At 43.8% G+C, this 12,678-nt stretch overlaps 1 protein-coding gene across 1 annotated transcript in view; it reads left to right on the top strand.

Annotated features, from left to right (window-relative positions):
• The window catches only part of UNC79 (unc-79 homolog, NALCN channel complex subunit), a 129,543-nt gene extending 118,923 nt beyond the window's left edge, over positions 1 to 10,620 (top strand). Inside the window, 5 exon segments of the mRNA XM_033140685.1 lie at positions 38 to 224; positions 1,556 to 1,753; positions 3,406 to 3,483; positions 6,860 to 6,901; positions 10,334 to 10,620. Coding sequence (XP_032996576.1) covers positions 38 to 224; positions 1,556 to 1,753; positions 3,406 to 3,483; positions 6,860 to 6,901; positions 10,334 to 10,534 — 706 coding nt within the window. The 3' untranslated portion in view covers positions 10,535 to 10,620.
• The last annotated feature ends 2,058 nt before the right edge of the window (positions 10,621 to 12,678 follow it).

Raw genomic sequence — 12,678 nt, 5'->3', positions numbered from 1 at the left:
ATAACAAGACACTGAAATGCATTTTCTTTTCCAACAGGCCCAAAGAATTCATTGAATGTGTATCTCATATTCGTTTGCTCTCGTGGCTCCTGTTGGGGTCACTGACACATAATGTCATCTGTCCAAATTCCCCTTCAACATGTATGCCCATTCCACTGGACGCTGGCTCTCATGTCGCTGACCACCTCATTGTGATCCTGATTGGGTTTCCAGAGCAGTCCAAGGTACAAGTATTCTGCATGATGGTTGTGGCTAAACAACATTTGACTATATAGATTTCAGCCTAATTAACCCGAATGGCTGCCTACTCTGCTGCCAACTTGCCTGGGTAATTAAGATCCTTGTCAGAGCTACCGCCCCTTGGCAGTGGATGCTGAGAGGACTCTGCAGCTGTTGCATAGTCTTTTGATCAGAGGCTGGTGGTCAATAAAGTTGGGTGAATCTGTCAATTTCCATTTCTCATTCCCTCCAGCCTTAAGTTCAGTTCTCCACTTTTAGCCCTCGTGAAAATTCATCAGCGTCTTAGTACAAATTTCTCCCAGTAGGTTTGTGTGTAATTAGCCCTAATATACACATTTTCGTTTTCGCAAAACAGAGGTCCTTAGCAGAATCTACTTTGGGGCGTTGTTTTTAGCGTTTCATTGCAAACTTTGCCCCAATATATGCATATCTGTGCACATGGCTTGGCTGGAGAATTGCATTACAAAATTCGAAGGAGCGTGAATTTCAAAAAGGTGGCTGTGTCTCACTTTGCATACTGTTTCAGAAAGTGTGAATTGGGTAGGCTCATCTTTAAACGTGAACTGAATCAAGATGTCGTCTGCATGCAGAAGTTCCCAGGTTCATTCCCGGCCATCTCGTGTGGACATGACAAAGGAGGCAGTACTCAACTTTTAAACATTCTTTTAAATTTGTAGTTAAATTTTTAAAAATCCTTGAAACTCAATTTTAAAAATGGGGGGGGGGAATCCCTGCCATCTCCAAGGAGAGCTGGGAATGTTCCTATTCTGAAACCCTGCAGAGCTCTTGCTAGTGTGGACAAGACTGAGCCTGACAGACCACATGTCTGTGTTCCCAGCTCCCATCAGCCTCAGCAAGCATAGCCATTGGTCAGGAATGATGGGAGCTGTCATCCAACTAAATCTGGAGGGCACCAGGGTGGAGAGGCTGTTCTAAACAAAACCAATATTCTTCCATTCCCTTTCTCTCCCTGTTCTAACCAGCTCTGTGGTTCTCTCTGTGTGTGTTTGTTTGTTTTTGCTTTTAATGGCCTTCAGCTTGTCTATCCTTTTGCCTAACTCTAGCCTGTGAATTATAAGCCTGCTATTTCAATATGAATGAGTTGTCATATTGCTCACTGACAGGGAAGGAAAATCTGAGGGAATTCTTGACAGAGCCATATTTGATTAGGATTGCTTTGACGGGCGGGCGTGTTATTATCGGACGAGGGAATTGTCATGGTCTGGTACTCTGGGGGAGGGTGTGCGCATCCCATAATGCACTGCTGGAAGGAAAAAGTAAATGCTCTCCCCCCCCCCGTTTCTTTTTTCTGCAGACGTCCGTCTTGCACATGTGCTCCCTCTTCCATGCCTTTATATTTGCTCAGCTGTGGACGGTGTATTGCGAACAAGCGGCGGTTGCGCCCACGGTGCAGAACCAGAATGAATTCAGCTTCACCGCCATCCTGACCGCCCTGGAGTTCTGGAGCCGAGTCACCCCAAGCATCCTCCAGCTGATGGCACATAACAAGGTGGTGAGTCAGAGGCAGAGAGCAGAGCTAGGCAAGATCTCACAAAGCCCCAAGCAATAGATAGACCAGGCATAGGCAAACTCCAGCCCTCCAGATGTTTGGGACTACACTTCCCACCTTCCCTAGCTAACAGGACCAGTGGTCAGGGATGATGGGAATTGTAGTCCCAAACATCTGGAGGGCCGGAATTTGCCTTTGCCTGAGACAGACCATTTGAAAATGAAAATCCTAGGGCACACACACATGCACACATGCACACACCTGGCAGCCAGAAGATAGACTATAGGGCTATATAGCTCAGTAGTAGAATAAATTGCATTTCCAGGAGATAATCTTGCAATGTGGCAGCACGCATGCTTTGAGACTCCCTGCCTGTTAGGCAGGCGCCCTCGCAACATTTCATAAATAAATGGAATAAATGCATACATATTGCTTTAGATTCCTGCTGAAAGATTATTATTATTATTATTATTATTATTATTATTATTACCCTGCTGGGATACATTTATTTATTAAATTTATATCCCAAAGGAGCCCAACATTAGGGTCGCCATATTTTGAAGAGCAAAAAAGAGGACACATTTGCCGACTTCTACTTTTAACTATATCGCTATGGCGACTCTACCTGTGAGAAAGAGGATGTGTCCTGGAAAAAGAGGACATATGGCAACCCTACCCAACATGGACGCTCTCAGGAGGTTATGGCCTCTCCTTCCTTGGAGGTTTTTAAGCAGAGGTTGGATGGCCACCTGTCATGGATACTTTAGTTGAGATTCTTGCATTGCAGGGGCTTGGACCAGATGAAATTTAATTGGGTTTTTCCGAAGTTTAATTAAAATATCCAAATAACGATGAAGCAGGCTACAAAAAGGGTTTAACTTTATCAGCAATATTGAAAATTCTGTGGCCTTTTTGTTCTCGAGATATATTTGCCTTGGTTTACCTTTTTATTTACATCACATAAAAGTTAAAATGATATTTACAACCCAAGGCTGGGAGACACACACACCCCCGCCCTGTGTGCCATGTTTTATGCTTTGAAGATTACGTATTCATAGCTCGCTGCTGATTCAGAATGATAAATCACTTTGGATGGGCAGAGAATAAATAGGACCTTTTTTACTGGATTCTTCAGAGAGAATCCAGTAAAAAAAAAAGTTGTGTGGTTTTTTTTTAATGTGGCTCTGCTGTGCATGGTGGTTGTCTTGGATGGGATGCTTGAAAAGTCTTTTCAAGGTTACCGGTAATTGAAATATACAGAACATCATTGGGTTGCACTGGTGGAAGCTAAAACTGAATAAAATCTCTTACAGATTGTCATGGCTATGTGAAAGGTAATGTTGGGTTTCCATTCCTTTACTGGATATTCAATCTGATGTGTTGATGGTTCAAGGTGATAGCTCAGTAGGTAGAGCATGAGACTCTTAATCTCAGGGTTGTGGGTTCGAGCCCCACGTTGGGCAAAATATCCCTCCATTGCAGGGGGCTGGACTGAATGACCTTTGTGGTCCTTTCCAGCTCTACAATTCTACGATTCTGTATTGCCAAGTACCATGCTAATGAATCTAGGTCTTGGTTTTTGTGTGTGTTTTGTTTCCACGACGATGTTGCACTGAGAATTTACTTTATTTCAACATCTTTCCCCCCCTCTACAGATGGTAGAGATGGTATGTCTCCATGTGATCAGCTTGATGGAGGCTTTGCAGGAATGCAATTCCACTATTTTTGTCAAGGTAGGTCAATTCTCCATTGAGAATACTTTTTCCTTATTTTTTTAAAAAGATGGCTAGAATCCAAAAGCCTGTGCATCCGAAAGGAGAAATTGCAGTCAACAGAACTGGAATTTTTCCTGTGCTCCAAGTAGCAAGCAGGACTGAGATTCCTTCATTCATAATAAAGAGGAAATAATTCTGGTGACTGGATTCAGCTGGTAAAACAGCTTTCGGTACAGCTTTTATATAACTCAGCTGTATCCTTTCCCCAAAACGACGTGGTTCTTAGGAAACTAGGGTCAAAGAGACAAGGGGAAAATATAAGCAATCATTCTTCTCTGCTTTCTTCCAGCCTTTTTACCAAAAAGCTGCCTATGTTCTTCATAAAGTAACATTTGTTGCCAACTGATGGGCTTTCTCTTGGAGCATTAGGTGGGAAGAGCCATCAGAATGCATGCAGAATATTTATTTTTTATTTCGTTTATTTAAGATAAAATGTTTTTGCCGAGGGAGACCCTGTTCCACTGTCCTAACAGCTTTTACCGTCAGAACGTTTTAAGCTGATGTTTAGTTGGAATCTCCTTGTAATTTGAAGCCATTGGTTCGAATCCTACCCTCCAGAGCGGGAGAAAACAAGCTTGCTCCATCTTCCATGTGACAGCCCCTGAGATATTTGAATATGGCTATCATATCTCCTCTCAGTCTCCTCTTTTCCAGGCTAAACGTACCCAGCTCCTTCAACTGTTCCTCATAAGGCTTGATTTCCAGGCTCTTGATTTTATTGGTTGCTCCTTCAGCTGCCTTCATCCCCAGTCACTGGCCATGCTAGCTGGAGCTAATGGAGACAGTGTCTACACCCCCGTTTTCTATTGGGTTAAATGCACCTCTCTTGCACCACGGGGCATACAGCATCCTAGCTGTTTGGCTTGCTGCCTGCTTGTTAGGGATCCAGACTTGTCCAGCTCTGCTTCTGTGTGTAATTGACAGTCACTGCAAGGGCAAAGCCATCTTCCTAACATTTCAAGATCTCGCCTCCACGCTGTAATGCAGTTGTGTTCTACTCTTCACTGGGATTCCCTAACCAATGCTGTTGGTAATTAGGGACAACGACCCACTAACAGAACACAGCCAAGTATTACGCCATCTGGTTTGGTCAATGAAAGCGCATCCTCTGGAGGGTGATTTATCTCATGCTGTCAATACTGATTAGGTTGTACACGGAGCTCTAGGGAGCTTAATTGGAAAATTGCAAATCTTGATGCCATTTGGAGGAGCGCTTTAGAACAATATGTCCAACTCCTTAAATAATATGGGAGAGCGTGGATAACATGTCAAAAGGGCCCGCGGGCTTGAAGCGGACCTGGCACACACTTAAAAATAAAAATAAAAACCACTAAAAACAACAACCCCAAACAAATCAGCCCTCTTCGTTTCTTCCACAGAAACCTGAGCTTAGCAAATGCCAGAAACAGGCACAGTTAGCAGATGTGATACAGGCATGTCCATGTGATAAGAAAAATGTGGAGGTTTGGTTAAACACCATCCTCAAGGTGTTGCAGGTTGCAGGTGATGCCTCCTGTGTGTCACAGGAGCATATACAGAAGTGGGCCAATGGTGGGCAGCCTTTTCTCCATTGAGGGAAAAGTTTTGCAGGACACATGCTGACTGTGGGTGGAATGAAGCCAGTAATGTACCCAAAGCCCAAAGAGATGACTATCCCCTCACCCCCCACACTCTTGCTCTCTCCCTCTTCTTCTCCACCCAGTGGGCAGGTGGGGAGGGACAGATCACTCTTGCCAGAGATCTGAAGTGATCACCCACAGAAGGTTTTATACAGTGGTACCTCGGGTTACATACTTAATTTGTTCCGGAGGTCCGTTCTTAACCTGAAACTGTTCTTAACCTGAAGCACCACTTTAGCTAATGGGGCCTCCCACTGCCGCTGCGCTGCCAGAGCACGATTTCTGTTCTTATCCTGAACCAAAGTTTTAACCTGGAGCGTTATTTCTGTGTTTGTGGAGTTCTTAACCTGAAGTGTATGTAACCTGAAGCATATGTAACCCGAGGTACCACTGTATATAGGACCAAGGGATGCATGAAAGTTGATGGTGGTATTAGGTTAGGGTTGCCATATTTTGAAGAGCAAAAAAGAGGAAAAATTTGCTAACTTCCACCACACCTGCTGAAATTTCCCTTTCCATGCACACACTTCCTGCTAAAGGTGCAGACGCTCCTCTCCACCTACAGGGAGATCTGCAGCAGTCTCTCCGAGTTCTCACCCGGAGAGACTGCTGCAGATCCCCCTGTCCTCTCACATTCCCTAAAACCAAAGCCTTCCTATCCCTTAGCAGAAGTCATTTTCCCCAGCTGCTGGTGACTCCATGTGTGCATCGTCCTCACCCCAAGCCAAGACCCCCACTTCCTCCTCCCTCCCCGCTTTCCAGTTCCCCGGCCACCGGCCACCCTCCCCAGCACGCTCCTAGCCAGCCCCAGGGACTCCACGCAACCCCTCACTTTTAGCACCCTGCATCCTCAAATGGATATATTCACAATCAGTTTTCCTGCTTTACCTACCCCTGGTCTCCCAGGTCCTGGTCCAATATTCTAACCTCTACACCACCATTTTGCATGTAGAGCAGATGTTCTGGCACTGGGCTACTGCAACCCTTCTCCACCTTCCTAAAAAAAGGGGGGGAGCCACTATGTACAGGTCGATTTAAATTGACCATGTGACAGCTCCCACTGCTCAGTGGAGTTGGTTGCACGGCCAGTGGCACACCACATGGACCGAGTAGCTCTTTGAACACTATTGCAGTTCCCTCCCCTGCCTGTCAGTTCTGGAGCATAACCCCGGAGCATAACCCCAAGACAATTGCATAACCCCGATGGCACCCTGCAGTACATAGGCAGTCGCAGGCACCATGGGGAGCAATTTGAAGCAGATTCCACACCATGGCAATTTCATTGGAACTAGCTGCAGTATCTTTACAAAGCAGAAATGGGGAAAAATTGATCACAAAAATCCACAGTTTCAGTGGAAAGGTCAGCAAGAATGTGTTTTTAAATAGAGTTTAAAGTCATTTATAAATATATTTTTTTTAAAAAAAAGAAAAATGCTTTTGTTTTTCTAGAATATTTAAACATCAGTTTATTAAAAGATTTTATTTTTTTAAAATAAAAGACATGGCACAGAGCATAGCTTAGCCAATGCCATCTGCAAATGTTCGTTGTACTACCTGTGAATGAATGTTATCAGCAAGATTTATGGTTCGTTCTTCAGACTAAGAAAATTAGTCACATCCTCTTCTGACTGTGTGTAACTATAACAACATGGTAACTGTAATAAATTAATTCTCACTACGCCGAGGAAAATAATGCAATTTCTGTCTCCCATCAGCTGATCCCGATGTGGCTGCCAATGATTCAGTCCAATCTAAAGGTAGGCTCCCCACTCCCAGCTGCCCAACTTCAACCTTTTCCCCATGTATTTTTATGTAAGAAAACATTGAATTTTGTGCCCAAATTCATCATAAGAATTCTGGATTATTTATTTATTCATCCATTGCTTACTACAAAAAACATATCAAAGCAACCTGCAATTACAAATGCATACATGATACAAAATGCAAAATATGACAAAAAAGATGGAAGGGTATTAATAGACTAAAAGTGTCCTGCAATTACACTAAAAGGACAAATCCTATCCCACTCCACTGAAAGATGGACACCAAGACAGGCTTGGGTATCGTCCTACTCTATGACCCTAACTGAATGCCAAATACCTATGTGGGCATGAATGTATTTGCCTCTTGGCTAAAAGCTGGCAAGGGTTGCGTCAAGCACTCCTCCCTAGGAAGAGCATTCCACTATTTGGGGAGCAACCACTAAAAAGGCCCACTGTCATCATGCCACCCTCAGCATCTCCCTCAGAGGGGGAGCACAAAGAAGGGGGTAGGTTCATGAGGGGAGGTGTGGTCCCTAAATTAATCGTTTTTATTTCTTTAGTCAGGAATATTTACACCTCGCCGACTAACCAAAGTTCTCAAGGTAGTTTACGATACATTAAAATACAATAAATTAGGCAATGATGCAGTAGTCACTATAGCTGTATCTTCTGGCCTGGGGCTGACTGTTGAAGCAGCTAGATGTGAGTCCCATGCAGGACAAGACTGCTGGTGTCTCTCACAGCCCTGGCCCTAGTGGGAGGTGCTGGAGAAGCAGAGATGGCTCCGTCTGGGGTCTCAGATGTTTCTACATGAACTGAGACTCTAATAAGTTCATCCTCAGCCATGTCGTTGTACCTTTGCCCATTAGGGACACGAGTGGTGCTGTGGTCTAAACCACTGAGCCTCTTGAGCTTTCCAATCAGAAGGTCGGCGGTTCAAATCCGCACGACGAGGTGAGCTCCCGTTGCTCTTTCCCAGCTCCTGCCAACCTAACAATTTGAAAGCACGCCAGTGCAAGTAGATAAATAGGTACCACTGCAGCGGAAAGGTAAATGGTGTTTCTGTGCGCTCTGGTTTCCGTCACAGTGTTCCGTTGCGCCAGAAGCGGTTTAGTCATGCTGGCCACATGACCTGGAATGCTGTCTGTGGACAAACGCCGGCTGCCTCGGTCTGAAAGTGAGATGAGCACCACAACCCCATAGTCGCCTTTGACTGGACTTACCTTTACCTTTTACCTTTGCCCCATGCAACCCAGGACAAGGGAGTCTGGGGCTAAAACATCTTGCAAAAACTCCCCCAAACAAAACCCTTTCCATGATGCTACTTCCAAGAGATGAAACAGTTGCAGCTCCTTCGGAATCCGAGAAGGAATCTCTGAACTTCCACGTGGCTCAGCCTCTCAGGGCCATGCAAGGGAAGGAAACCAGAAGGCCAGGGAAGGGAACTTTAGAGAGCGGCACAGATAATCGAGCTGACTCAGGCGATTCTCTGAGAAGCCTCAATTGGGTGCACAAGGCAATACAAAGGCAGCCCCCCGAGGAGCCATGCAGTTTGCGCAGCAGAGCAGGAAGCTCTGGGAGAGAGAAGCGAAAGCACTGGTTCTGTTGTTGACATGTGGCTACTGAAAATTCACATAGACCTGGATGAATCATCTGAAATGGAGGGGACCCCCTCCCTTATAAGAGCCACACTTGTCACAGCCTCATTGTCTTGGGTTGTGGCAGCTAGATAAGTTGTTATTTTTGCAGGCCTGTAATAAATAGGGGAGTGCATTGGATTCAAAGGAATCTGAAGGTGTAGCAGGATGCTTCAGAATTATATGGGGCTCGTCAGAGGTGAAGCGGGATCTCTGTGAGGAGGCATGAGGCGAAGAAAGGACTTTGGGGCACCTCTGCAATCCAGACATTAAAAAATGCTACAGACATTACTGTTTGCATTTGCCAACAATACCAGGGTGAGAGGATGCAGGGAAGACAGGGAAAGCATGAGCAGACTGTGAGTGACAGGTCTAGCATGCAACCAGAGGGAACGATTTCGTCAGTGCTGTCCAATTCTTGGGGGGGGAGGGGGAGGAAGTAGCTTTGCAAGGGTGCAACTTGTATCTCTAAATTTAAGGAAGATGCCAGGAAGGGAAGGAGAGGAGAATGATTTTATCCTGGATGGTAATTTGTTTCAGTTCTTCCCACTCCAAATTAAACTTTTAAAGTACTTAACACAAAGCCCAATGCACCTCTTTGCAGTTTGGCAGGTTTCAAAGCAGCTCACATTAATAAGGAGAGTACAGTAGAGGGAAATGTGGGTGTCCCCCCCCCCCATCTTATGCCGGGCATGAATATTGATTGTTTTATTTCAGAATGACATTGTCTTAAACAATTGTTCTTAAGTTGTTTTTATGGCCCATGGTTGTAATCCTTTTAAAATAAAGAAAATGACTGATATATCAAAACAACCAATTCAATTCAAACCAAATCTTTATTACGGTCAGAGACCAGCATAAAAGGGTGGGGTACAGTCATTTAAAATCTGAAAAGTTAAAAGGTATTAAAACAGAAGGCGAATATAAGAGTCTATAAAAATTTAAAAGAATCTAAAAGAAGGGATAGGAGCATTGGGCGGGTGTGGAAGAGCACAAAAGGTTGATATATATTCTTACATGAATATATCAAAGGTTTTTGGGAGATGGTCTATAAAGAATTTTTTTAAAAATGCTAAAATATTCTTTCAGAAAAAGCCCGGAAATATTTCTGCTAGGGATGATGGATAAAGACATCCGAGCAAATGATAGGTGCGTATTAATGTACGCGACCGCAACAGCCAGACTCCTTATAGCAGTAAATTGGAAATAAAAAAAAAATCCCAATAAAGAAGAATGGCAATTAAAAATGATAAGTTACTATAATTTGGCATCAAAATACGAAGCAATAAAGGGTATAAATGAAAAGGAGAAAGAGAAAAATTGGAAATTGTTTAAAGACTATATTAAGTATCGGGTTGAAAAGGCCGATCTTCTTGTAAATCTGTAAAGGTTCAAATAATCGAGAAGGAAAGAAAAATGAAATCATGGACTTAGGTATGAAGAGAAACAAAGAGATAGAGAATGCAACAGAGAGAAGGTTGAGAAGCAAGAGGGGGGAGGGGGAGGGGTAATGGGGTATATGAAGATTTATAAAGTTGGTATATGTTTTAGATGATTTACTTGTCAGATATGTTTTGTTTTTTAAGTTATGTTTTAAGTTAAGTCCTGTTAACTTATTTTGTGTTTTGTAATAATATGAAAAATCAATAAAGATTTCTATTTTTTTTTAAAAGGTTGATATATAAAAGACTTTAACTATTAATTTACAGAGCACTCTGATATGTTCATTAAATCAAACCAATTAAATACAAACAACCCCACCAACACCACCTTTTGTATATTTTAACAGCATTTATCTGCTGGGCTGCAGCTCCGCCTGCAAGCGATCCAGAGCAACGTGAACCACCATAGCCTTAGGATGCTGCAGGGATCGGGCCAGATGAACACCAACTTCACCGTCCTCCGCAAGTGGCTGCAGTGCACCCAGTTTAAGATGGCTCAAGTGGAAATCCAGTCGTCTGAAGCAGCCTCTCAGTTTTATCCGTTATGAACCGGGCAGAACCTTCCAGAACCTTCTGCTTAGACTAGCAATAATAGGGCTAAAAGCTATAAGACTAAAGGCCATCCTTAAAAACAGTACTGTAGCTACACTTTTTTTTTTCTTCGTCTGGTAGGTGTATACAAATAGCGGAAGTTAGCATTCTGGCTGCATCCACTCCTGACCACAAATATGTATTTGTTCGTGTGGGTGACAGTCCAATGTCCTCTTCACATTGAGGGTACACCAAATGCAGGGGAGAGTGCTGCGGCACTTGGGTCCTGTTCCCAGGCTTCCCATAAACATCCGGTTCGCTGCTGTGAGAACAGGATGCTGGAACAGATGAGCCATCGGCCTGATCCAGAAGGCTCTTCTCATGTTCTTCTGAGGCCTGAGCGTAGCAAGATGTTAAACTGTGTGTGCTTTAAAATCTTTCCTCCTTCCCTACCCCCACACAGCCCCAAGAAATTACTCTTCCCCCTGCTTGTTACTTTTAATATCTTTCAATCCCACCGTTGTTTGTGCTCACCGATACCAAGGAGTGCTCTGTGCTGCTATTTGAAAACAAGCAGGGTTTTTTTTTAGAAACCTCCTCAGTGCTTTCTTGCTGCTGTCGTCGTCTTGAAACTCAAAACTCAGTAATGCAATAAACCTTGTCACTTTAAGATAGTGACCCTATATAATGAGGATTATTATTTTTTTGCAGCCGTTCTTTCTTTTCTCTTTTCCCTTTTCCAAATGGCGGTGACCACTTCAAAGCATGACTGGTTGCCAGAGAAGCAGGTCCTTGGGCCTTGGCCCATGATCTGCAGGTCCAGGAGTGCCCCTTATAGAGTAACCCTATGCATGTCTGCTCAGACGCTAGACCTATTGAATTCCATGAGACTTAGTCCTAGGTAAGTTTGTTGAGAGCTGCCACTTTACAGAGAAGGTGGAGAAGGGGTTGTGGAGAGAATCAGCCGTGGAGGATCCACCGCTTCCTAAGACTTGCCGGGATTGCACCAAGCAAGGCAAGGGGTGGGTGGGTGGAGGAGCTTTATTCCTCCTTCTTCTGTGGGACATCTGCTCTAGGCTCCATATAGGTCTCCTCCTTCATCAGGGAAATGGGAGGACTTAGAATCATGCAGATCCAAGGCCTCCCCCAACCTGCCCCTGCAACACAGCCTCCCCAGGCTTTTCCAGCACCAAAGGAGCAATGGAGGTGGATGTTTGCAATGAGGAGGCCTCTGGAAGTGGACTTCCTCCCATGGCCACAGACCTCCCTCTCCTCTGGTGAGGGTGGGGAAGGCTGCATCATCAAATGACCCCATAGCCATCCTTCTCTGGGAGCTTCAGATTGCTCCTTTGACATCCCAAGGAGAGAGAAAACCTTCCACATTAACCGCTTGCCAAGGGAGGGTAGGTGAGAAGGCAGTTGAAAATTGAAGGGTTGAAGGGTTCTAGAGTCAGTTCTGGCATTTTGCTTTGGGGGATCGGAGAAACCTGAAACCAGTCCTGCTTGTAGAGAGCATTCTTACAAAAGTGCACTTAGAAATTAGGTGGCTAAACAGTTGTCTTTTTCATTTTAAGTAAATTTAAGTGCTTTAACATTGTTTCGCCATTGGTACTTCCCTGCAGTCCTCAAGCTACTAAGCATCCCTCTGTATACTACCTGTATAGCAATCCTGTATCTTATTCCTTCCTAAATATTTGTATACTGTAAGATTTAAAACGAGTCCCGTTCCGGCGGTCCCTAGGGAGAATGCAAACTTCCTAGCTTCTCCCTGGGAAAAAGGTTTGGGATTGTAGATTTGCATATAGTACATAGAAATTATAGAGTCACTGCATAGAAAGCGATGTTAAATATTTTTAAAAAGCGAATTTTAATAGCGTCGAGACAGACGGATCCACTGAGATGTATAGAAAAGCCCATTGTTGCTTTGAATTGGGCTCTGGATCAGAGCCTAACAACAGAAGAAGACCTTGTAATTAAGATTTAACCTTTTCTGTGTATACATAGCCGAGATATACTGTATTTATTGCTGTAATCTGCTGAACAAAAGAACACAATTTTAAGCTTTATATTAAAATGCTATAAAGTGAACAACTCTTTAATACTACTCTTAATAATATTTGTTATTATTTTCCTTCAAATAAACTCACTAGCGTGTTACATT

Source organism: Lacerta agilis, chromosome 1, assembly GCF_009819535.1.
Source record: "Lacerta agilis isolate rLacAgi1 chromosome 1, rLacAgi1.pri, whole genome shotgun sequence".
Taxonomy (NCBI): Eukaryota; Metazoa; Chordata; class Lepidosauria; order Squamata; family Lacertidae; genus Lacerta; species Lacerta agilis.
The sequence above is the reverse complement of the archived record's forward strand: the minus strand, read 5'-3'. Positions and strand labels throughout refer to the sequence as shown.